This window comes from Dromaius novaehollandiae, chromosome 1, assembly GCF_036370855.1.
Source record: "Dromaius novaehollandiae isolate bDroNov1 chromosome 1, bDroNov1.hap1, whole genome shotgun sequence".
NCBI lineage: Eukaryota > Metazoa > Chordata > Aves > Casuariiformes > Dromaiidae > Dromaius > Dromaius novaehollandiae.
The window spans coordinates 34,373,962-34,400,772 of NC_088098.1; the positions used below are offsets into that span (position 1 = coordinate 34,373,962).

The 26,811-nt window shown below is 36.9% G+C and overlaps 1 protein-coding gene across 1 annotated transcript in view; it reads left to right on the plus strand.

The window, feature by feature from the left end:
• Positions 1 to 26,811, plus strand: part of LEMD3 (LEM domain containing 3) — a 46,766-nt gene that overhangs the window by 12,875 nt on the left and 7,080 nt on the right. The window contains exons 2-9 of the mRNA XM_026092376.2: positions 7,513 to 7,550; positions 9,727 to 9,793; positions 17,008 to 17,075; positions 19,031 to 19,110; positions 19,195 to 19,343; positions 21,096 to 21,197; positions 22,241 to 22,343; positions 22,585 to 22,763. Of these exons, the coding sequence (XP_025948161.1) occupies positions 7,513 to 7,550; positions 9,727 to 9,793; positions 17,008 to 17,075; positions 19,031 to 19,110; positions 19,195 to 19,343; positions 21,096 to 21,197; positions 22,241 to 22,343; positions 22,585 to 22,763 (786 nt within the window). The remainder of the gene's footprint in view (positions 1 to 7,512; positions 7,551 to 9,726; positions 9,794 to 17,007; positions 17,076 to 19,030; positions 19,111 to 19,194; positions 19,344 to 21,095; positions 21,198 to 22,240; positions 22,344 to 22,584; positions 22,764 to 26,811) is intronic.

A 26,811-nucleotide genomic window follows, 5' to 3' on the forward strand; every position in this document is an offset into this window, starting at 1 on the left:
CTATAAAAAACAAAAAAAACCTCCCTATATTCTGAAGAAGTAAAAAATCAGAACAGGAATTCTGGTACTTTCTGTCCTCTTTACTGAAAATAATGAAGACTATGCTGTTATCAAGGCTGATAGACACTTCAGTTCAGACGCATTCTATCACAAAATATTTTTCATTGCTCTAGAGGTTTTGTCAAAAAAAAATCGGATTCCAAAACCATTTGGTTACGATATCAACATTGTCTCACCTATTCATGAACAGAATTAATTCAAATGATATAAGGGAAAAGTATATTAATAAAAGGTCTCTAAAATGGCTGAGGTTGACTTGATTGGCATTAACTTTAAGAAAAGATTCAGTTGTCTAATCCTTGTAGCAGATTGTGCTGTCATTCAAAATCAGCATGGTCAAGGACCATTCAAACTATAATGGTCCAGCAGGTTGTTCTCGTCTGAGGTGTTTACTGACGTAGAAATATTAAACTTACTTTTTCCAAAGCACACAAAGATTATCTGTAAATAAGGAATTGTTCAACTTGACTTGTGACGTAGTGTCTTAATAGCAAAGCACAGAGATTTAGTCCATTGGTTCAAAGTGGCTTCCACCTTAATTAGAGCAGTGTGGAGATGGAAGTCACATGCACAACTGCTTGCTTGTTATGAGTGTTGAGTGATTGGATAGAGGAAAGTAAAGGCAGGATTATTTTATTTAAGCTATCTGAAAGATGGGGCTCTTGAATCACAAAAGGACCTGAGGTGATTACTTTGTGGGAGATGCTCGTGATCCTGTTGGGCTTTTAAAAGAAGTTTCCACTAAGCATGCACAGAAAATTGCATAGGCATCCTATTAATTAACGTGTATCTTAGGACCTGTAATAATTTTCTTGCTCGCGTTTTCCTATTTTTTTAAGGCATATTAACTGAAAGAGGCAACAGAGTAGGACCATCCTTGATCCCCTACACAGTACCTGTGATCCTGATCACATGGAATCAGTACTTGGCCTGAGTTACTGAATACAAATTAAAGATCTGCTAGTTGAAAACACTCATATTTTAAAACTGAGAACTTATTTCCAGGAAATAGACTGCATTAAAGGCCTGTCTTGGGCAGCAGTGCTTCCAGTAATGTTATTTGCTCCATTAACAAGAAATTATCCAGCACGTGTTTTCATCAGAAAACAACAAAAAAAGAGAAAACTCTAATAGAAAGCCTTAGGTTATCCATTCATTACCTTTTACACCTCCCTTTTACAGGACAAATTTTGGGGAAAAAAAAATACTGCTTCTGTTTTGGCATTAGTCTGCTTGTCACTTGGGGGGTTGGGGAAAGGATAGTTTTCTGCTTGTAGAGAGGAACATTCTTCCTTGCTCTGGAGAAGTTGCTAGCTTGGCAGCATACTGTGTTTGTGTAGACAGAATTTGACACTTTTTCTGTATCTTTGACTTCTCAATGTTATCTAAGGACAGTGTTTTCTGATTAATTGGGATTGTTCTTGTCTCTGCAGCTGTGGCATTACAGCTCTTTAAAACTGCCTTGGAAACATGCTTTTTGTTTTATAAAGTCAAGTTATCTGTACTTCCAGAAATAGATTATGGGATTACATTAGTTCCAATAAAAATGTTAGCTTGATATTTATTAGTTGTCAAAAAGAAAATACAATGGTAGGAATTTCTGAGAAGGGAATTGAAAACAAAGTATGTTTGAGAGTATGTATTTGAAAATGTCAGTATGATACTATCAAGCCGTGGTGCTCCGATACTTTGAATAGTGTTCAATTCTGGTCTCCCACTTCAAAAAGGATGAAACGGATTTGGAAAAAGGTCCAAAGACCAGTAACAGGATGATCAAAGGCACAGTATGGCTTTCACATCAAGGAGGAATAGGACTCTCTGATGTGGGAGAGCAAGGACTGAAGGAAGGGAGATGAAGTAAAGGCATGAGTATTATGGAGAGGGTGAATAGGATCTGATTACTCAGTGTCTGCTCTATTACAGGGAGGAGTTGCTCAGGTTAACAAGTGGCAAGTTCAGAATAAGCAGCAGAAATGCTGCACACTTGAGTTATGGAACTCTGTCACAAGCTGTTGCTGAAGCTCAAAGTTTATGTAGCATTACTGTGTGACTGGACAAATTGGTGGTGGGTGGAAATACATTAGGGGTTGATAACTTTGGAAATACCACTTCTGGCTGAGGAAGTTTTTGAAGTACAAATTGTGGTTGGGGGAATATTCTGCTGAAATACCAGTTGATACCTTTTCTGTTCTTTGCTTCGGACACTTATTTTTGCTGTTGTTCTATGGATACCCCCTTCAGTTAGGGACAGGTGCCTCTAAAAAGAGTAAAACTTCTTGTCACTGTTTAGAGACAGGATTCTGGGCTAGGTGGTTCTTTGGTTTGTCCCAGTGTGACTGTTCTTATGTATTGTGGTTTTGACATTGTCTGTTGAATTGTATTAAATGCTGTTGGTATATTGAATTGTGTTGTTGAATACTGCAAGAATGGTAATGCTACTCAGGACGAAATAACACAGCATCTAGTGGGTAACAGTAGTGGTAAGGCTGGCTCCTTCTTGGCATCCTAATTTGGCAACCAGGAGTTAACTAAATCCCTTATTTTGGTACCATATTAGTGATATAGCTGTATCTTATAAAAATACCCTGGCTTAGGACATAAATGCTGGGTTCTGCCCTGCATTAGAAAGGAAGAACTGCTTTTTCTGCATTTATTTTTTTCTAGGTATGACTGCCTATGAACCTATGTTGGATTTTAGTGCTTGTAGTGTTAAGACTCTGTAAAAGCTGACTTGTGTATTCTAGAATGTCTGCAATTAGGCTACAATTTCATGTCTGTTAAAACATGCTTTGAAAAAAGAAAAATAACCCCACTTTGTGCTCTCCAAGTTTCTCCAATTAAAGTAAATGAAAAGAGCCCCTGTAAATATCTTTTTATCTGTCCGCAATTGTTTGCAATTGTTACCAATGTAATGGGCAGGAAAAAGAGGTGGAGGTTCTGAGTGGGCTTATCGTTACTTTTAGGATGAGCTCCTCTGTATACCAGTGAAGTTTAACCTTGTGTGTCGATACTGACTTCATTTCTATTCCTAAAATTGAGTATCCCTGTGAGAAGGCTTGGTATGTGTATTTGTGCCGACAGCTTCAGCTGGAGTGCTTTGGAGCTGTGCTGTGACCCTTAGCTTTGTGTTGGTCACTTCTTGTTACATGAGACTAATAGCCTGTTCTGCCATTCTGAGGGCTTCTGGTAGTCTGTAAGTCGTCATGTACAGCTTGTTCCAACAGTGATATGTGTAAGCTAGATACTTTTTAAGGGTCATCAGTAGTCTTTTCAGTAGATCCAAACAATAGTTCAGTAGTTCTCTTTGATTTCTTCCGCAGGCTTATTCAGTAATCTTGCTGTCTTGTTCTTGATTAATTAGCATTGTGTAAAACTTCTCAAAAATGGAATTTTAAAAAGCCTATACTATGCCACCTTGTCCCTTCCTGTTCTGAAACTCAGTTTCATTTGAAGATGATGTCCTTTAACAACATGTGTTTACCTTTTTTTGGTAACTGGCCAAAGAATCTAATTAGCTCTGTACCTTGCTAGGAATAATCTGCTTTCTTCTTCATTTATCGCTTTCTTTATGCAGAATGTTTAGCTATTGCAGTTTATTTGGTGAAGTATGTACAATTTGCTTTCAGTCTGTTTTTTTGAGGTATTTGTTATGTGAAAATAATGACAATGCTCATGTGTGGCCAAGTAAAACTGGCATGCTCTTCAGTCTCGCTGCTGGCTGGGGAGTTCTCATGGGGTAATGAGACTGATCTCATTGCCATGTCCAGGTAGGGTTTGTTGCATCTCTCCTTTTTGAAAGTAGTGGATACGTGCATCAGTTGGCCAGTCTGGGCTTAGTAGCATAAATAGATGAAAACTTGTTCTTTCAAGCTGATAAATATGCAGAAATTTGTGTTTGATGGGTTACTTTGAAAGCTGTTAATTCCTGCTTATCTGGTAGAGGGTCTTGAACACTTTTTGAGGAGAAGACTTGGAAGTATGATGTGTTCACATAAGGAATGTTTCTGTTAGTGATTAGAGTTGATAAATGTTTATATTGGTAGAGCAAGAAATTGTTACTACTTAAAGTATACCTGTTTATTTTTAAGAATGGTCAAGAAACTCTCTGAACCAATAATATTGATTTAGTGTATTGAAATACCTTAGTCTCTTGGAGTTGATGAAAACCATTGCATCTGTGGTCAAAGCAAATGAGAGGATTTGAATAACAGCTTAGATCCTGGACAAAATCAAAAAAGGGTGGATTCAGAGTAGAGGAATTAGTAATGTAGTGAAAGGTTAGCATTATGAACTCAAGTTACACAGGGTTATGTAGTAAATTTGTATTGATTAACAACTGTTGATTGCATATGCAACTGATGTGTTGCTGCAGTTGCATTTAGTATGCTTGCATTCTTAAGGCATCAGGCATCCAATACTAGACTGGCATGTTATACAATATATAGCTCATTTATTGGTTAGCTGGTCACAAAATGACTAACTTCAAAGGGATGTCATGGAAGTCACAGTGTACGAATTATAGTAATGTGCTACAAGGGTTGATTCAATATTCTGATAGATAATTTTGGAGGAAAGTGAGTCTGTTCTTTGCTGTTCAACCACTGTGTTTGTGAAGGAGAGGTAAACATTGACATATCTAATCTGGATTGCTTGGTAAAATTGATATTTTGATTTATCCAAATATGAAGTTGCTCACATGTAAGAGTGATTGGGGGAGGGGGCAGGGATAGTGATGCTGGGGAAGTCTTGAGCCTTCACCTAATTGCCGTACTGTACTTGTGTATATAGAATTGCAGCGGACAGTTTCCAGTTTGCATTACTCGAATGCCTGCAAAGATGCATTTGCGTTACAAGGAGTATTGCATTTGTGTTCCATGGCTTTCATGAGTGCTAAAATCTGTCAGGTTTTGAAATTCATGAGTGCTAAAATCTCTGTCAGGTTTTGAAATATACACACTATATTGTTTTCTTTCCCCCATCCCAAATCTAAAATCACATAGTCAAAATATCATGTATGTTTAATAAGAGTGACTTTGTGAAGAGCCCATAATTACATAATTATCCAGTCTGGATAACTAATGGTCAAATCGGGGGGTTGGCAGTCATCTGGTGCCTTGGCTGTGTTTTCCTAATCCCATTTTTAGGCTAGTTAGATTAAAAGTCTAGTGTGCTGGAAATGTTCTGCTGAGTTAATGAATGAAATGCATAGAAGCTTTGTGAAGTTCATGGCCTGGTCATTTAGTAGCCAATGTCTGAGAATGTGTACCTATAGAACAAATTCATGGATTGGTATAGGGTTTGGTTTACAGGAATGCTTGAGCATCTTCTGCTTCCATCAGTTTTGATTAATCTGATGGCAGAATTGAGTATTCAGACATCTCTGAAAATCAATCCCTGGGGTTCTCCCCCCCCCCCCCCCCCCCCTGCTGTGTCAGAGGAGGATGAAATGCTTATTATTGGGCAGGTAGCGCACTTAATTTTCTCTTGAGCCCAGGCACATGGACAGACTCCTGTTTGCAAAGTTTCAGAGTCACGCTTTCTCCTTGGCTCAGGAACCATTCTGGTTGTCCCACCATTTCTACAATTACAACCAACAAATGACATATCAAAATAAAATGTGCTTTTTGTCACTGAATGTAGGAACAATGGAACAGTGAGTTTTCCCACTTTAGATTTGTCTTGCAGAAATAAGGTGAAGCGGGTCAGTGTTTGATTCCTGACAGCAGTGCTATGGAGGTTTGTGCAGCTAATACAAACTAAGCTGTCTTACAAATGATTCCCAATTTTTTGTTATAAAACCTATTTTTTTCAGTTACATACTCAAATGCTGTTACACTTGGCAAAGCTAGGGTGCTCCTGATTTTAAGTTGATCTGTGGGTTCTCTTTTTATCCTTTCTCTCCCCTAAATGAGATCTCTGGTGCCTTGACTTTAGAGAGATCTGGTGCCTCCATGTTTACTTCTCTTATTTTGCCCATGTATAACTAAATTAACTGATCAGCTTAATTCATGGTGATAGTTCAGAAGTCAAGGTCAATCAGCTGGCTGACGGGGAAGCAGCTCTTGATGCTTTGTAAATATGTACGTGCACAAGAAGGCTTTATGCAAAGTCAGACTGGTTAGTGGTAGCAGAGGCTCTTGCTGAGTACCTTCAGGTGCAAGCAGGAATGGCGTGGAAACAGAGAGCTGCTGTTAATCTGCTAGGTATTGCTTTCAGCTCTTCAGAGCCTCAGTATAAAGCATTATATATACAAGGTGCATATTTAGAATAGTTTGGGGGAATGGAAACACATTTACTGGAGTAAATGACATTACATATTTTGGACACTGTCTGCTTAGTATACTACTTCTGTTTTGCTATGTCCTGGTGTTGCAAATTGCACTGCAGGATTGTAAAATGCACAAAATTCTTCCCAGAGACTTCTTCCAGAAATAATCTCTGTGCAAATACATCAGACCTAGAAGTCGTGGAAGGTTATCTTCTTGCGGCAGTACTCTATTATGAAATGAAGTAACTATATGTGGAGTCGTGCCTCTTCCAGCACTACCTGTTTTTGATGTGCTTGCTAACATCAAAGTGATGAGACCTACAGCCTAGACCTTCAATGCTCAGGTTTCCCAGGGCTTTTTTTCTTATGTATTGGTGGATTAAGGCCAGTACAAGCTTCATTTCCTGTTTCAACAGGATTTAGAACCACTAGTTTCTGCATAAGGCCAAACTGTGTGTGAAACAACTTATATCATAGAAAGGTAAGACAATGTTTTAATGGTGACTGCTTCCTCCTTTCCTAATTTTTCAGTCATTCTTAAAAACCGGAAGCATAGCACAACTTACCTGTCTAGTTTCAGCTTCTTTTCCTTGAAGAAATTACTGCTGTAAGCAAGAGGAATATACTAGATAAGCTTATGTTTTTGTGAGCTGTGGAAACCCTTTCCTTTAGAAAGGAAGGAATGGTCTTTTTGACGCATTGCACCCTTCAGCTAGGCTCTCATTATGTCATCTTTTACTCCCACCAAAACAAATATGATCGGTACTGCTGATGAGTTGTACTGAGATGTTTTGTGCTATATGGAGTATCCTCTAGTAAAAAAAAGTTCAGTTTTATTTGTGTGTTAAACGAAATGCTAAAAGTGCGTAGAAACTTAAACGTGATTTCAATGTATTTGAGTAATTAAAGGAAGAATTTGTCAAATGATAAGCACACTTCTGTTTGCACAGAAATAATTGGAAATTTGTAGGTGTACAAGATTTGATTTAAACGTATTATGCTTGCATTTACAATACAAAAGGTGCAGTTATGTCAAATATTAATAGCTGTCTGATTGTTATTTGTCATTACGGATTTGTTAGCTTTTATCTAAAGGATAAAACAGACTTATAAAACTACAATATTGATATACTTTATTAGTACTTTCAGACTATAGAATGATTTTTTTTTTCCTTTTTTGATAGTTAAACATCCCTTCAGTGGAAAACTACAAAAAATACAAGTAAGTACAGCAATTAATATTGAGATTTTACTTGGTCAAATGATTATATAAAAACAGTACAGATCTGTTTAGAAGGGTGGAATTTCAGAATGTTTTGCATGAGGTTGACACATTTCTTGCTACTTAAATGTTTTAACTTCTGGTGTGTGTTTCCTCCCCTCTTCTACCCTCCCCCCCCCCCCCCCCAGCCCCAAAGCTCTGGCAATATGACTAGTATTACAAGATTTGCTGTCTCTTATGCTGGCTGGTTTATATAAAATGTTGCATAATTTGTGGTGTCGAACTGTGAGGAGAAATTGTAGTGCATGAGAGTTCTGAAACTAAATTTATCAGTTTGTCCCTTACTGTTTCATGTTCATATATTTTGGCTTCTCAAGCTTGAAAGGACAGCTGATAAGAGATGACTACTTCAAACTCCTTGATCTTTTTTAGTGGCATAGAAGAGCAAGGGTTAGACTCTTTCAGAAAATAGGTTAGATAACTTCTCTTTCACTTTGATTCTATTTTATTATTTGTTCCCATATTCATTTTTCGAGCTGGAATATTGGGATAACCTGCTTTGAGATGACACCATTAAAGGTGTCTCTGTTATTCTCAGTTTTGCAGCACTTATTTTGGTGGTCCTCTCTTCTGGCCTCCAGTTTTTCTGCCTGGACTGTAAACAGTGATCTGCTTTCTCTAGGCATGTGCAAGTACCACAAGACAAATTATGTGGGTTTAATTGGTTTGTTTTGTTTTTTTGTCTAGAATTGAGCTCTTCAAAAAGTGAATTGTTATGTATTTTCAGTGGGTAGCCTTGGCTAGTCTCTTGGAAGAAAACATTTCTGAATGTTTTGAATGAATTGAGTTTGTGAGGTAAATCTTGATTCTTTCAGAATGATGTTTTAATAGCGCAGGGAGAAGGAGTCTTGCACATTGGATGTGACTGCTCAAGACCCTCTTTTGTTTGTAGCTTTCTTCTGTGGGTGTTGTCTGCTGCTCCATAGGAGTCCTACTCCGTGCTTGATTGTTAGCTATGAACAGTTCCTCACGTAGTCCATCTGTTAGTTTATGACATAAGAGATCACTCTCAAAAACGGTGCAGGTGTGTCTCACTGTATACATGAGTGAAGTTCTGGGTATCCAGTAGCAGATAAATTGAGCTTAGAGCACTGTTGTTCTTGGGGTTTGTGTGGGTGGGTGTTGGTAGTGGCCATGCAGAGGTGGTGTAGATTTTCCCCTTCTGTCATGCCCAGTATTTTCCAGCCGGGAAATGAATTAACAAGGTTAGCTAGTGACAGTTTTGTAGGACTAAGTGCCTGTAAATACCAGAGGTAATGCTGGTCATTGTTGGCATTTTCTTTGAGAATTAATTTGTCAAATATTTGATCAATGGAAAAAAAAGTATTTGTTTTTTTGGTAGCAGTTTTCCTTTAAAAGTTGTCAGATGTGGTGCTATTGTATCAAGGAATTATACTAAAAATATACTTAGTATTTTAGATGTGAGATCAGCAGATGTCCAGACAATGGAAAACAACTTTCTTGGCGTATTTTCTGAATAAAGACTCTAGTCTTATCTCAGCCATTTGACTCAGCCACTTATGTCAGACCCAGGTCCAAAAAAAATTTTTCTAAAAGAGCCTTAATACTCGGTGTACGTAATTGCACATTCGTCACCTTCAAATCTTGAATAATTTGTTCTAGTATAAAATGCTTCTTGATGCATTTCAATGACACTGTCCAATATCTTGGTAAAGAAGTTTACCTTTCCTTAACTAACACTTTTATATCTCATTTGCATGCATGTTCTGGGAAATAGGTCTTATTATGCTAGTAGCTTATGTAGGAAGTGTGAACAAGATTGTTTAGACCAGAGCTTTCTTGATTTTTAAACTGAGCTTGAAGTTTGTAGTTTAAACAACCTTCTGAGTTGTCAGTTCTAATTGGCAGGTCTGTCAGAGTTCAGGCAGCAACCTAGCTTAGTTTCGGTCAAAATCTGGAAAAAATAATATTGTAAATACTCTGATTCAAAATCTGTTGCTTACATCATTGTTGATGCATGAAACACTGTGGCTCTCTAGCTATATGTATAAAAAGCTGCTTTTCCTGATGCTATATTAAAGTTTTCAGGGTAAATGGAAGAAAATGCTTCTCTTCTAAGGTTTGTTTTAATGTTAATGTCTCTTTCTAATTCTAGGAAGATGAAATAAGTGTCATGATGAACAGCTTATATGCACTTCATGATAAATTGGCACAAGTAGCAGGTAACAGTTTAAAAATATTGTGACTGAGAGTGTTATAATACCTATGCAAAAGTGTATGCTCAGATAGTGATTTGCAACAACTGGTGTATTACTGGGGCTCTGATATGCATTTGAAGTTCCATTTTTGGGAAAGTGGAAATCCCATTTCTAAATCACATAAGCTGTCTCTTTTTTTTCACCAGTATAACTGTCTTTTGTTGTAACATTTTTGAGTTAATGGGCTGTTGAATATTTTGATCCATTATGTTTTTTGACCTAATCTGTTCATTCTTTATTAATCAGATTTCATTAAAAGATCTAAATATGTTGCATGTGGTGAGGAATATGCATTTCTTTTACAGGTAGTTATTTTGCTATAGTGGGAAAAAGTTTGCCTAAAAAAATTATTTCACAGTCTTCAAAAAATGCTTACTACTACAATGAACAGTAGTGGTTGAACAGGATTGCCTTGTTAGACAAATTAGCCCAACTTAACCAAACTAATTATATACTAATGAAAAGTGCTCTACATAGTAATGCTTCAGAGACAATGTTTGGGTTTAATATTAATTATTGAATATTAAAAGTAAAAATACTATGCTTTTGCCTAGAGTCATAATTAACGCAGATTAAAATTGCATAGATATATACACATCACAGTCGGGAAATGGTAAAACTAAGACTTTATTTGTAACTTTGGCATCTGGTGAGTACGAATTATAGCAGAATATATCTCACGATTATTAAACTGTTTATTTAGCATCCTTGGTTATTTAACCCACCTAGTATTTAGAAGGCAGTCATTCAGATTTTTCTTAATCCTTACCATTCTATGTGCCAACTGCTGTTTTTTCACCAAAAAGACTTTTTTGCAGATCCACTCTTATCAGGTGCTACAGACATGTGTCAAACATAAAAAAAAAAAAACAAAAAAAACCCAAAAGAAACCCCCAAACCCCACACAACTCAGTGTCAGATATGAAGCTGTCAGTTTGTGTCCAGGATCAAATAAGAAGTCTTGTGAGAGTTTTGAACAGCTCTGTTAATACCTTTACGTTGCAAGAAAATATTTCCTCTGGCAGAAGCTTTAATTTTCTGTGTACTTAGAATATCTGCAGTGAATGAACTGAAATAGATGTTTGGGCACAAAAAGAAATTTATCCTTCTTTACATTATGCTTTAACCCAAATAGTGAAAGAATAAAGTTTAACCTGCAAAATAAGAGTTGTCTTACTGCTTTCTGACTGTTTGCTTTAGTATTGCTCTTTCACAATTTAATTACATCTCGATATATCTTTATCTTTAAAACTACTTCATATTTATCAGATGCCAGTAGGTAGTTCTGTGCTATAAAACATTGGGGCCAAATGATTCTTTTCATTTAGTGTAGCTAATCTGTGGTGTGCAGGAACATCTTGCAAGACTCACAGCTGTGTGGAGTAGAGCACTGAGTTATGTGTGAAGTGGATGCAATGAGGTATGCTACTTCCCTCCTTCCTTTGAAGAGAAACTCTAACAACTTGCTGTTCCATCAGTGTCAGCTGGCCCTCCAGTGGCTGTACATTAAAACATGTGCTTGCCTGGATAAAAAGGTTTGCACCTCATTTCTACATCTGTGAAAGAAAGTGCATCATCTTCATTAACTGGAGTTTATATATGCGCATATAAACTTGTAAGGCAGACAGATAAACAAATTTTTATAAGAGGAGTTTATATGCTCTGAAATGACTACTTTCTTCAGTAGATCTCAAAGATACTTTAATGCCTCTATTAGTCTTCTCCTGCTCAGGAGAATCTTCAATGCTTACTTTCAGAAAATGTAATAATTCTTACTGGTTAGGTGATCCCCCAAATTGAAGGCATATTGCAAGATTACCTGGTTGCTCAATAGAATAACTTTCATATGAGCTGGATTTGATACAAACAGTCTGACGAATGACCTCATTCATTGACGCACTGACAGCAGTTGTCATCAATGCCGGGTGTCTCTAGGTACGAGAGGAAGAAGTCTGCCATCCATTTTTGAATCCCATATTGACATAGGTCTGGCACGGTAGCTGGAGGCTGTTTAAAAGTCAAAGAACACGGAAAGCTGCTAAAGAGATGCAGACTATGATAAGAGTGTTGCTCTTAGGCACAGCGTGCCACTTCAAAAGAGAGAAAAGTAGAAGAGTATGGCTTTACTGAAAATAGTGCTTTTCAGGTCTCCCTGTCACATACTTGGAAGTTTCTCTGATTTCATACTTCGCTGTGAATCATTTGTTCATGTTATAACTGTTAAAAAGGCAGGCTGGAAACTTGCACGAGGCTCTTCTGTTGAGCTTTATGCAATGTTCTGCTTACCATCAAGATGGCCACTTCAGAATTTGGTTTCTAGCCCACTCTGTATTATGCTTTTTACATTTTTATTTAGCTAGTTTTTTGCTTTGTCAACTTAAATTGGCAGAGCAAGTCATGGGGCGTTTGTTTTAAAAGGTGAAACATTGAAAGTCATTTGTGGCATGGAAGTCAGGGTAACGCTTCATTATTTCTATTTGACTTAACACAGGTTCCAGCTATAGGTACCTATTCTCTACCATGGTGCTCTGATGCTATGCAAAATGATTTAATTATCCTACACAAAAATAGATTGCCTTTCATGCATTACTGTTCTCAGAATTATTAGTCTGCCAAACCTACGGTGAGTAATCCCTACCTTGGGAGAAACTAGAGGGAGAAGCTGAATTTCATTATTCAATTTTGGGTTGAAATCTGTGTTCTTGTATTTTTGTGGAGTGATTCTGTCTTTCTTTAAAGTAGCAACTTTATTTTTTAGATGCTCTGTATTTCAGTGCCTACCACTTTGCTCCTAAACCAAAATATGCACTTTATTTAAATTAGACTTCCTTCAGGCATATGTTAATTACTGGGTGCCTTGATCTCTCACAGAAAGACTTCAAGAGATCACATCCTTTTTTTCAGTCAGATTCACAAAATGAATAAGCCTAGCCACTATACCCACAAGAAGCAGCTTGTGACCCTAATTTCTAGTACAAAGAGAAGGATTTTTACTTAGTAAGATGTTTCTTTAGCTTGGCATTCTCATCAGAGTGGTGGTCTATCGGATTCAGACAGTTTCCTTCTGAGCTAATGGACAGCACAGGTCTTTTATGTACAGGGGTGAATTAGACTTCCATATGTAACAAGGCTTACTGATAAATCTAAGGCTGGAGGAAAAATCTTGGCAAAACACTAATAGTTCCTTAATATCTATTTCAGTAATGTCAGCTACTGCATCTGATTTCTGTCTCAGGCTCTCTGTTCTGTCAGTCTTTAATCTTCAGGTAACTGATACTGTGCTCCTTTCAACCAATGATTTAAAGACTATTTAGCAAGTTCTGGTTTTCCACAAAGTGTCAGACTGTTGAATTTGCTCTTGGGAAATCAGACATTCTTACTTGCTCTCACGTTTATTCTACCCGTATGCTTTTCTTCCGCTACCCACTTTAGGGTCCTACTGGAAGCAACCTGTAAGCATGAGATCTGTTCAACAAAGGCTTTCTAAGCTTTTTCTTTTTCTACTGGTTGACTGTATCGCATCAAGCTATAAACTAGAAGTCTGTGCAAAATCCATGTGTTCCTTAAAGTATTAGATATCCATTGGGTTTTGGCTCTGGTACTTAAGCCAACGCTTTACATTGTAAAGCAGATATACTTAAGAACTGTTAACTGTTTATGTGGGAGCTTATAAATTAAGTTCAATGCCCAAATGAAAGTCAGTTTCAAATATTCTGGTCTGCACTGAAAAGCAGATCTGAATTATTTTCTGTCTTGAAAGCAATTGTGAGTCCAGGCTTAAAAAGCATTTCTTTAGAATTGAGGATTTAACTTATTTTTTTAAAGTATTTCTAGGAGAAGAACACAACTAATTATGTGGCTTGCACAAGTACATTAATGTAAGCCAAATGCAAATTTCTTGATCATTGCTGGAATGTGTGCATGTTACTTACACCACAGCCCTGCATATGCAAGTAGAATGGTTCTCTGATTGCACTTGAAACTGAAGTGGCCTGTGCCCAAGAAGAGGTTCAGCACAAAGATCCATGATTTCTGTAAGCTTGCAGTAGGTATTTTAACAGAGGGATGATTTTTACAAAGTGCTCAGATGTGTCTTGCAGCAGACCTGTTTAAGGCTTTTCCCTCTGCTTCAGTTTTATTCCTGGATATAGGGCCTCAGGTGGAACAGTTGGGAAACATTTTTGGCTCAGACTATGGAAAGTGGGTTTCCAAACCAAGTGGTTAATGATTGCACTGAAGTAATTCAAAGCAAGCCTTCATTTGCAGAACCATTAGCTAAAGCAGCGCCTGAAGTGGCATATAGGAATATCCTGCTGTTCTCAGTTTAAAAAAAAAGAAAAAGTTGACTGACTCCTGGATTGGCTACAGGCTTTCAGATTTGAGTTTCTTAGAAGAAAGCCATTAAATGGTTCTCAGCAATAGATGAGCTGGAATGAAAAGCTGCATCTCCAGCAGCTTTTATACAGGGCAAACTACACAACTCTGGCTTACTGCTACCAAGTGTAGGAGGCAAGATAGAAGTGATGCCTTCCCCCCACCGCCCAGATTGCATGAGAGTGAATTGAACTGATGGGCTTTAGACATTGTCAGAGCCTAGGCAGCAAAGGTATTTTTAAGTGTTAAATTTGGCTACAGGGAAGCCATTCAGAAAATTTTTCCAGAAACAGGACTATGAAGAATCTGTGTGCTGGCTCTTTGAATATGGGACCAGAGGCAGTTACATCAGTCATAGTGGGCTGGTTGCATACTGCATAAACATAATTCCTGGAATGAAGCAAATAAGATTAGAATTTAAAATCATTAAAGTAGTCCAGTCAGCCTCTGCAAGGCAGCTTTGGTCTAGTGTAAGATGTAATACTATGTTCTCGTGACAGTGAGAATTTAAGATGAATCCTGAAACTTGTTTTTAAGAACTCATTTTTCACAATCTGGTCATGTGTGTGTTTGTGTTCTTCACTTTTTACTGCTTCTTATTTTGAATCATAATTATGCTTTCCTGCCTATCTAGACACTATACATTTTTATTATTTTATATATATAAAAAGAAGCTGCTGAGCAGAAAACTTCCCTCCCCCCACCCCCCCAAAAAAATCTTGACTGATATGCTTTTTGTTTATTAGGAAAACTTCAGGTCTTGAGACTTCAGGTCTTACCAAACAGGTGCTAGTTTACTTTATGCGTTTTTTGCTATCAGGCATGTTAACGTCATGCAATTTAATACTTGGATGAGATTGAATGTAAGGCTTCTTTCGGTTTTGTCACATCTATTTCTTCAGTTCTATATGCAAAACAATATACTTACACCAGAGACTGTATGAATATGATAAATAGTTCTCCCAGGTTTGCTAACCTTGAAACATGAGATCACTGACAGTTTCATGTGTAAGCTTCCCGGCCTGGAGCTTATGCTGCACAGAAACAATGTTTGCCTGAATTTCATACAAGAATAACCCCTAACTCCAGTGCTTGTATTAATTTCTAAATTCAGAAGTTTTTACCAAGGTGATGTCAGTTTTCACCAGTAATCTCTGTAATTTTCCCATCACAGTAAAGGTAGAAGCTTTCAAAGTCTCAGATGTCGCATGTTGATTATCAAGTGACCAACTTTGTGTCCAAGTAGTGTCTTGCCTGCTCAGTGCTTGATTTCACACACCCAAACAGTCGCGGGGACCCCTGCTCAGTGCTTGATCTCACATGCACGCACGCTCGGTTACAGCAGCAGTGCTAGGTTGGATAGCATGTAAATGTCTTAAAAATGATGTTCCCGTTTCCCTAAAGTCTGTCAGTAAAAGAGAAGAGTGTCCCTTCCAGGCTGATGTGCTTGCACAGCCAAAATGGATGTAAATCCGTTGAAGTGTGCTTAAGCAAACAATTGCTCCAGTAGTCTGAAAAGGACTCTTGCTTCATAGAAACATTTGTTTCCCTGGACCTCCCTATCGTGAATGAATGACAGACATGAAAATGCTTTACCATAATTTGCTAGTGTGTGTTAACTTACCTTGCTCAGATTGCCTTGAATGTTCTTGTTCATGTGGGTAATGAATACTTGCAGTTGCTCCATTTAAACAATATTCCAGTGTGGAATACTAATTTTAATTTAAATACTTTGTAAGGGTGCAAACACTGTTTATACTGTGTATATTTATGTATATGTATAAACACCTTAAACTTTCTTAGCCTTGCTGTAGCTTTGGGAATAATACAGTTTGGCATGGATTCAGGAAAGTAAGGCTTAACCCTGATTTGGCTGAATATGGCTTTTCCTGGTTTATTGTTTTGACACAGTAAAATTGCATTTTTGGGGAGTGTGTGTGTGTATATATGTGTGTGTACACACACACACACACACACACACACACACACACACACACACACACACACACACACACACACATATATATCAAAAAAAAAAAAAGATTTGCTGCTCTGACTGCTCTTCAGAAATAATGGCTTAGTTATAGACAAAAGCCGGTGTTAGGCCCTTTCTCCCTTTCTGTGTGACTTCATGTAGGCATGATTGTCACTAAACTTTTTTGTATAAATCGGGTACTTGCAGCTTAGTAAAGAAAATTATGAAGATGATGGCATGTGGCTGGGAGGACTGACTGTGTATGTATTGCCTAATTTCCTGACTGTTTTTGCATACTTTCCTAAAGAATTAGGAAGATGGTAAAACCAGCAGTTTCAGACCACATTGGCATGCTGTGCATGTTTAGCAAGGCGATGAGTTATCGTGATAACTTGGATTAACCTAAAATGTAGTCACTTCATAGTGCCTGAAGTAGATATGTATTGTAACTGGAACTAATCTCATCTGTATGAACAGATAATACATGTTTCAGAATAAATGGAAATTATTTGGAAGAATTTGGGTCAGTGTACAGTAACCATTTTATATTAATATTCTTTTCATAGTAATACATACTATCTTTTGTTCTTATCAGTACCTGAAGTTCTGTCAATGTGATTTGTACATATGATTAACTGTGACAATCTTTTTTTTCCCTTCTCTCAAGGGGAAATTCATCCAGAGATTTTTCTCATATTTTTAGTGGAACTTGTGAGAATTCTTCAGCTATTGCTGCTTGTCTAGATTGTGTGAATTGTATTTAGGTGATTTTATTTTATATAATGCAGTAGTAAGTAGATCAAAATAAACAAAAGTTTAATTTTACCAGGGGAACATGAATGTGGCAGCTCTAATGAAAGAAATCTTACCGTCCAGGAGGCAGCTGCATATTTGAAAGTAAGCAATCGAGGTATTTTTCATTGGTTGTATCTAAGATTTGTATAAGTTACAATTTGTAAGGTCTCGTTTTGTATCCCATATAGTGTCTAAAATTTGACTTACTGTTGAATGTTATTTGGAAATGTTTGGAATTAATCTTTAACACGTGCTACTCATGGTTTTTTTCCTTGGGGAGATAGCAAGGTTTTGGGGAAGGGGGAAGGTGAAAGAAAAACTCAACTGCAATGCAAATGTAGATAAGTAGTGCTTTATTGCATGCAGGTTTTTTCCTTATAGTTAAAACACAAGAATAGAACATAATTTCAATTGATGGAGACGATTGACCAACACAAAGAGGAAAAAATTTTTGCAAAGCAGATCTCCAGAAGCTTCTCTGAAACTCAGGCAATGTTTTGAGACAATTGTTTGGCACCTATTAGGAAAGGATGCTGTCCTCCTTCCTTTAGGAGGAGAGGCTGAAACATGGGTCTTTGCTGTGGGCCTTACAGGCAGCAGCTGTTTGGAGACACCAGTCATTGATATGTTAAACAGAAGTGGTCCAAAAGGGCCTTTTTATTAATTTGCTAGATGTACAGTACTATAATATCCCACTCTGCCCTGCCATTTTCCCCCGTTTGGCCCCCTTCCTCAATAAAAGGTGTTTCTGGTCTTTTGACAGTTGTAGGTTTATTTTTTAGCACATATTGGTGTCCCATTCAGCAGGAAACTCCTTGAACCTTTTTAAAGGCTGAGGGTACAAGATTTTTTTTTTTAATTGGTTTGGGGGGTAGGATATTAAGATGTTAAGCTGATGTGACTTTACTAATAATGTACAGAAAGTCAAGATTAACTTTACATTTTTGGCAAACACTATAAGCAAAAAGGGATGATTTGAAGAGCATCCTGAAGAAACCACTAACAAATTAAGATGATGTGGATTGGCCATGACATTTTATACTCGCCGTTAAAACCAGGGCATTGTGGCAGGACATGGGAAAAAAACTAAGTTGATATGAGATAACGGATGATCTTTATTTATGTGTCGTGCTTAAAGAATGACAGTTGGTATGACCACAACTGTTTTAGCTCTAAGAGGAAGCTCAAATTTCATATGTTAATTTGTCACTCTGTATGAAATCTCATTTAACCCTGCATTTCCTCTTTTGTGACTATAAATGCAACTCCTTTGCAGCATTTCACTGTGTTTTGATATACAACTTTAATGTTTGATTCTCAATGTGAAAATAAAATAACTGCTGTTTTAGTTAGGTGCTTTTCCTTTCATTCTAGGCCAGTTGCATTATGTAAGGCTCAAAGCAAGATCGGGATAAATTTCTTTGGAGAGTATCAGTTCATATACAATATTAACTTCTGTTTTTCTTTCCTTTTCTGCAAAAGGACATTTAAGATGAACTATGGAGACAGCCTTTGCTCAGATTGCAGTGGATGTTCTCCTGTAATAATTGATGTGAACTAACTGAAAGTATATGTCATTTCCTATGTAGTAATATCATTAGAAACATTGGAATGTTTGCAAAAGATCAGTTAAAGTTGGTTTTCATCAAGCTTCGTAGAAAAGAAGGAAAGAAGGCATCAGCCTCTTTTATAGGGCCGATTTTCAACAAGTTTTATATCTAGTTTGATTTTTAATTTTGAAGTAGACTTTCTGTGAGCACCGCCTAGTGGCTGAATAATTTTTTCTTGCTGCAGGTTATAATTGTTAATAAAATGGTGAATGTGGCTTGACTTTTCAAATAGCCCTCAATTCAAGGAATATTAGTGAGTCCCGTAGCTGCTCATAGCTTGTATGGATTCACATTGCCTAGTGAACATTATGCAAAAATATGAAGACTCAAGAACAAAACCATGTAGGTTTGCCTACTTATATGTTTGTGTGGTATTTGTACTTTAGTTTGGCATGACAACTTTCCAGTTATTAAAGAAACTGCTCATTAATATTTGTCTTCTGACAGAACTTAGATCCAGAATATGAAAGTGTACTTAACACATCACTACAATGGATCTTGGATAGTGGGGAAGACGTTGGCATAAAGTAAGTGGGTTTTATTTTATAACTTGAATTTTTCTAACAGAATGTATCCTTTTTTGTAAACTTTTTTTTTTGCTTTTTTAATAGGTGTCTCAGCAGTGACCCAAATGAGATAAACGTTACTAACGTGACAAATGTGAAATATCTGGAATCCACTAGTCCAAAGATGTCTTTCAGGTGTCGTTTTCGCCGTGCATTTGTTAATGTAACTCATAGATTATCAATACTGCTTTTGGGTAAGTTAAAAACCTTTTGTTGTAACTTGCATTTATGTCATTGGATGGGGGGGTAGGAAATAGCATGTTTACAAAAAGTTTTTATTCAACTGTCCAACTCGGAGCTCCGATTGGTATCCTGGTTACAAGTGCTGCTTTGCACTTTGGTCGTACCGTTGTATTTTCCCATTGGTTGCTATTACCTGCTGTTATAGTCAGCTGAACTTACTCCTTTGGGACTTTTCTCTGCAAAAGCAAAATCTTGTGGCTTTCAAACATCCAGACTGAACTGATTTAAAAAGAATGCCCATTAAAAAGATATGGTAGCCTTAATTGGAGAGCATTTCACTAGTGTTCAAGGAACTTTAGGAAGATCTTTTCTGTAGTTGTATTTCCAGTGTCTATGAAAAGTTGGACAGTCAACATGATTGTCACCAAAAATTCCTAACCATAAGTCTACATAATAAAATAAAAAATACATATATATTCCTAATCCTTCAGTAAGACTTGCAAATTTAGTCTTCAGTAACTCTCTAGTTAAGTTTCAGATCCTTCCAAGTTTGTCTCAGTCTTGACCGGATTGAAAACCATGCAGCATTAGTATATGGTCTTGTTGAGTGGAGACACATCACTCCATGTGGCATGTTAGAAATACTGAAGATGCAAAGCTGATCTCATACCTGTTGAATATTCAGTATTTCCTTGATCCTACTGTTTTAACAATCTCATACTTATGGAACAGAAGATGTAAGACCTCCTTCATTAGTCTTCTGACAGACCAAAAGAGTACGAGGCAAACTGTCCCAGACTGCCACCTTCTGATAGTAGCGGATAGTTGTTGGATTGGGACTTCAAGACAAAACTCAAAATCAGCCATTGGTCCGATCAGTCATACTTGAGCAACCCACTCAGTGTCTCTACTTTCTCATCTGTAATTGAGGATATTAGGAAGCACCTTTTAAAAAATGGAGGATTATATAGAAGTTAGATGTATTGTCATTAGTAAACACTCATTTTGGTCCAAAATAATGGCATCACTTGTTCTCTTTGATATATCAGCTAACATTACCTTGTGGTCATTGGTGTCCAAAACCAACTATGTAGCTAGCACTTGTGTATATTTTTTCATTGTTGAGAGATCTCATGTATAGTGGTGCCCTCAACCTGAGATAGAAGAGGGAATGAGATTTTTCTGATGGCCTTTCAGCTTATGTTGCTGGCCTTCTTAACTAGATTGTCTTTTTTGGAAATCTCCTTTAAGATAACAGGAGAAGAACATGCAGTACTTCACGTACAAATCTGTAAGTGAACTGAAGCAAAGTTAATTAGATTTGACTTACACATCTAAAGCATGTGACTTGTCTGTGAATAAGAATATTACACATTTTTAAATCTTAAGATGTTCCAAATTGTCAGTTTACAAAGACTTTTAATATGATTTTGAATTTTTCCATGGTAATTCAGTTGTATTGCTTTTATTCACCATAAGGTAAAATTTCAAACTACAATACTGGCAATGGGATGCCAGGCTGTTCTTAAAACAATGAAAATTTTTTCTAAATCTATCTGTTCTTCAAAACTCAAGAGCTAGTGTTGCTTTGTTACTAAAATACACTGTCTTCATCATTAATATTTTGTATTTCACTAGATTTGAAGCTTGAGGTACCTTAAAATGTTAGCTAGTTCGACCAACTTCTGAAGCATGTAGTATGAACTTTGTTAAACATTATTGGATTGTTGGTTATTTAAAGAGTTTTATTCATTTTAATGCAGGTGTAGCAATGGCATGGGGAGTCTTGCACTACATGAAATATCGTTGGGCAAAAGAGGAAGAGGAGACAAGGCAGATGTATGATATGGTGGTAAAAATCATCGGTATGGCTTCTCAAATCACATCTATCAGCTTTGCATAACCTTTCAGAGTACTCACTGTAATTCAGTCAGTTATCTTTTCCAGCCTCTGTGTCTAGCTGTCAGTTATCTTGCTGTTAGAGTGGAGAGATGCCTATTTGATGTTTTAAAAAAAAGTGGTGGTGGGGAGCTAAACTGCTTTATACCAAATGCCTCTATGAAGACAAGCTTAAAGTCTTATATTTGTGAATTATATCATCATGGCTGTAATAAATTACCATTGACCAGGCAGGATGTAATCTGTTAGTGAAAATACAAATGGGATGTTGGTTGCCTTTAAGTATGGGGACGCGTTGCTTTCTACATCCATTTTGTCTTTCAGCTATATTTAGCCAATCCACTCCTTAAACTTGTGTTAGTTCTCAATTCCATCCCTGATCATTGTTTAATAGAAAAAGAAGCTTTATAATTAGTCAGTTTGATCTGATTTGTGCTACCGAAATAGAATTTCAGAATTCAATTACACATTCTACCCTTGTACTTGAAGTTGCAGTGCTTTTAGTAGTTCCTGTTCATAGATTTTAGTGCTTGTTTTGAATGGCATCTATACTTAAAATATCCTAATTTACTACTTTCTGCGACAGTCATTGTAAATCTGAAGATGGTAGGAAGGGCAGAGAAATCAGAGCTATTTTCTTGTTTTACCCTTTGGTGACCTTTTTGGTTTATGAGTATGGTTTTGTTGCAGAAAATGCACTATTTTCTTCAAAGGGGGCTATGTTTGTCAACAGTTAAAAGTGGCAATCAAGATTAACCACAAGAACTCTCTTCCTTTATTCCAAATTTACTTGGAGTACATGAAGGCACTTTGTGTGTAGCTAGTTTCTTTGATTTGCCTTTAGCATATTTGGGAGGAGAAATGCTTTAAAATGCCAAAAACACCTTAGCTTTTTTAACTACTGAAGTTGGAAGGTGATGTCAACGTAGCTGTTCATAGCCAGCATTAAAAAAATATTCAACGTTTGTTTAAACTGCTCAGTTAACTGTTTTTCTTACGGTGTTCTCAGATGTTCTAAGAAGTCATAGTGAGGCATGTTCTGAAAATAAAGACTTGCAGCCTTATATGCCTATTCCACATGTGCGTGATTCTCTAATACCCCCTCAGGACAGGTATGTTCTCATTGTAGCTATTGAAATACTTGCATTATAGCTATTGAAATACTTGCATGGAATAAAGCATGTAGCTTAGAAATAAATCAATAAATTAACTGAGTTAATTTAGTAGGTTGCATAGTGCAGCATTTTTGGTTGCCTTATAGATACAGGTGAAAACAACACTGGATTTCTTCTGTGTGCTGGATGTCAACTATGTGGGTTGTTGTAACACTAATGTTGTAATTTTTGCTTTAAGGAAGAAAATGAGGAAAGTCTGGAATAGAGCAGTTGACTTTCTTGCAGCAAATGAATCTAGAGTTCGCACAGAGACGCGAAGAATAGGTGGTGCTGAGTTCTTGGTTTGGAAGTGGATGCAGCCTTCTGCAGCATGTGACAAAATTTTAGTAATACCGTCGAAAGTATGGCAAGGCCAAGGTATAGAACAATTTAGTTATTTTTCAAATATAATTTGGTTTACATTGTGTACTTCTATCTCCTGAATGATGTTTTGTCACTTGAAAATGAAAGATTTGTTTTCTCTGACTCCTTTAAGCATGGTTATGAATTGTTAATGCTATTTTTTTATCATCTTGTTATTCAGCTGATTTGCTTTTTTGTCTTATTTTCATGCAAAATAGGCTTTTCTTGTTGTAGCTACTGCAGAAATATGGCAGACTGCATATAGCCAAAATTAGTTATTTTGTTCCTTTGTGTGAGTTCAAAAATTTTTTTAGTTGATTTTAATTATGATCTCCCTTATACTCGTACCTACCTGTTAGAAGTAATGCAGTTGTTTATATCTGACAGCAGGTGTATCAGAGCTTCTAGATTTGAGTTTTCTACTGTTAAGTTAGGTTAGTTTAAGTCAGTGGAGTTTGGAGGAAGAGCTGTTTGTTTATTTTGAAAGGGAAGCTGCTGGGATAAAAGATTCTTCAGTCAGCAGACCAAGAATTTTTAGCATCTCCTAGTGGCACTTCCTTTCTGTAAGAAAGGTTTTTCTACTCTGTGCATTCTTTTTTGAAGTTCTTTGGCACAGCAGAGCATTTGCTTTAATAGAGAAGACTGTCATCATAAGTGAACTTTGCATGTTTATCATGGAGCCACTGACGCTGATAATGAAGCAGGAACCCAGTAGGTCATGCAGGTGTTTCTCTGCAGTGCTTATCTTCCCCTAGTTCTTTTTCTTGTCTTTCTTCATGAGAGGCTTTAAGTTTTTAATTACAGTTTCAATCTTCCATTGACTAAAAGCTTTGAATACTGGGTTGCAATATAAAAGAATGGTCACTTCTAGCAAAATCTAAGTATTGCAGGTAAATGTTGAAAGTGAAGACCTAATTGCCAGTTATTTAAATCTTGTGACTCTTCAAGAGTCTCTGTAGTCTGCTTTGCATTATGTTCTTCTGGAATGCTATATTATCTCTCCAGTATGATTGCAATAAACACTGTACAAATTCCTAATTTATAAACTCATTAGCTTATTTTGATGGCGAGGGAAGAGGGAGCCGCTGCTTTTCCTGTTCTTAGATCAACTTTGATTTATTTATTTATTATCAGATGTTACCATGTATTCTGTGGCATTGAACTAGATGCTGAATGTAATGTAGCTAAAAACCAAACAGTCTTTCTACCTTTCCTGGTCCCACTTACATAAAAGAAACCCCACCAACAAGCAAGTGCTTTCTCGTTTATCATCTTCTGGAATATGCCTGTTTCGGTCATAGTTTAGCTAATGCAAGTATTAATAGGTTTCTATCTTTTAATTTTTACTGGTACACACTTCTATTTGTAAGAAGTAATATTTTTATTCCATTTCCCATAAAAGAAGATATGAAGTGACTACTTCTACAGTAACTTACTTAGTTTTCAAAAACAGACAGAAGCACATTGTGATCTTGTTTTTGGATTGAAACACTTGAGCTGTAACAGGCTTGATTGCCTCAACAAGAGTGGAGTGCTAGCATTCTGGTGTTCTTCCAGGACACTTGTATGTTTTCATATGGTCTATATATGCTTTCAGTGCTCAGGTCTGAACTTTTGCTTTCATAAGTTCAAAGCAAAAACAAGCAGTCCTCCCCCCCCGATTGACTGACAAGTCAATACTTGAAAAATCAAGTATTTGCAGATACCTCAAAATATTTGGCATGTAGTCTGATCAGGGTCCTAGCTGGTTTGAGGACCCATTTCTTGCTTGTCTGTGCCAAAATGTTGTGCTTGTGATATCATTATATACTTCTCAAGGTTATGGCACTGGTTGCAGCGTTACATTTCTCACTTCTAATCATACACGGGAAACTTTTTTTGCTTGCTTTTCCTCCTGCTAAAAATACTTTGTAAATAGTGCTGCAGGTTTGAGGTTCTGCTAGTGACAACTATATGAAATGATCAGAATTTCTCAAAATTAAATTTTTTAGCTAGAAAGATGTGAATAGTAACTTTCTTATAAGAGCTGCAGAGCCTATTTTTCTAGGACATTATGCGTTAGGGATGTGTAAGTGCTTTCATACAGAGCAGAAACTGGTAGGTTTTGTCTCTGGCTGTTTCTGCTCCATCCCTATAATACTGTCATGGCTCATTTTGAAAAAGGTATATTGAATGTAGCTCCTGCAAGTTATGCATACTATAAAACTAAATCTTTTACATAATTTACTCTTCTATACAGGGTGGGGAACAGGACACTCTTGTTCTTGAATTTCTTGGCCACCTCATTTGCACCGTTGTTCTTGTCACATTTATTTTGTTTGCAGTATAAATCAATATATAATATTCTGTCCTATATCAGAAATGGCTGAAATTTCCTTCTTCTGAAAATATTCTTAGTGAGTGATAGCCCAGGTGCTGCTTTGCTGTATGGACTCTTCATTCAAGATTCCAACAGATTAGTGGTTTCCAAAACTTCATTTCTAAATGCAGCTACTGATGTAGTTATGCTGTCTGGTACCCTAAGAATTTGAGCATCTGATACCAACTTCAGCATACGGTAGATGTCCAGGAGAGCTCTACCTGTCAGCTGTAGTGCTTACGTGTGCATCGCCTAGAGTACGTGCTTGACATACTCTTTCCCTTCTTTTTTGCTGGCGAATACATGTTAAGGTCTATCCTCTTTCAGTTCTTTCAGCAGCAATTTTCCTAGTTTTCTTGTTGTGTGTGTAGCTTAGCAGAGATGTCTGAAGAACTGGAATGGCATACTTTGGCTTTTACAGAAGAGCATGTAAATGGCAGTTGTTAGAATGGTATAAAAAGAGCTGTGTACATCTTAGCCAATTACGAGGCAAAGGTAACTTTCACATGCTAAGGCTTTTCCTTTTGAGTTCCTTGTTTTCCTGTGACTGTTGGAAATAGTTCCAAAACATAAGTCTCTAATACTTCTTACACAACTCTTTCTTCCCCAATATTGGCAATTCTATATGTATGTGGTGTTTTCATTTTTGGAAGTATAAATCAACTTAGAAGTTCATATTCCAGTTTTAATGTTTGAATACAGAACTTCTTCATGAATCAGGCTGGAGATTATCTTCTTAAATAATCTTCAGGTTTGGTAAACCCTGAACAAACTCAGTACCTATAAAAGCAGAATTCTTGGTTTTGAATCTTGTGAAAAAGCTTTTTTTTTTTTTTTTAAGACAACTTTCGATATCTGGTAGTGCTCTGTAACAGAACACAATACCTAGAATATGTGCTATCGAAGAGAGTCTTAAGACCTGTCAATCAGCGTGTACTACGACACTGATGTATGATAGCATCCTTTTCAAGTAGGGACCTGTAGCATGCATGAAAATATAGGCTCCACATCTGTGTTAGTGTCCAGAGTTTTGTTTGTGGTCATCCAGATGTTCATTTAGGTCATTGTGGCATTTTGTCCAATCCTTCAGGATGCACCCTGCATTTTGATAGACATAGCTTTTTTTTCTTTTCTTGCGTGTCTTTTTTTTTTTTTTTTTTAAAAAAAAAACTCTGTCAGAATAAGGTATGCTGGGTTTTTTTGTTGAGATATTTATCAAGTATCTACTAGATACATTAACTGTTATTTGTCAAAAGAAGAATGGGTAGGTAGGTAAACTGATACTATAGGCTGATGCACAGATAGGTGCAATGCTTTGAAAACAACTGCCTAGAAAATTGTCAATTAAAAAATAAATTTAAAAATAGTCTTGTTCATGCCAAAGTGTAATTTCATTAGAAATAAATACTTATTTCATTGCTTTAGTGTGTTCAGTTTGCTTGTAGGAAGAATGGATGTCGCTGTCCTGTCATGTCCTCAGTAACTGGAGCTTTAAGGAAAAATATGTAGACAGAGCTCCAGCATAGCTAAACTAACAGTGATAGCAAAAGTTCCTTGACAGCTCTGAAGATGAAATGGAGGTTCTCCAAAGTACCTTGCAGGTAGGGTGATATTTCATCCTGCAGCATGGAAGATAACCTGTTACCTTTCATGAGTGACTCTCCTCCTCCCACACCTGTGAGAATACAGTCCTTTCTCCATGTT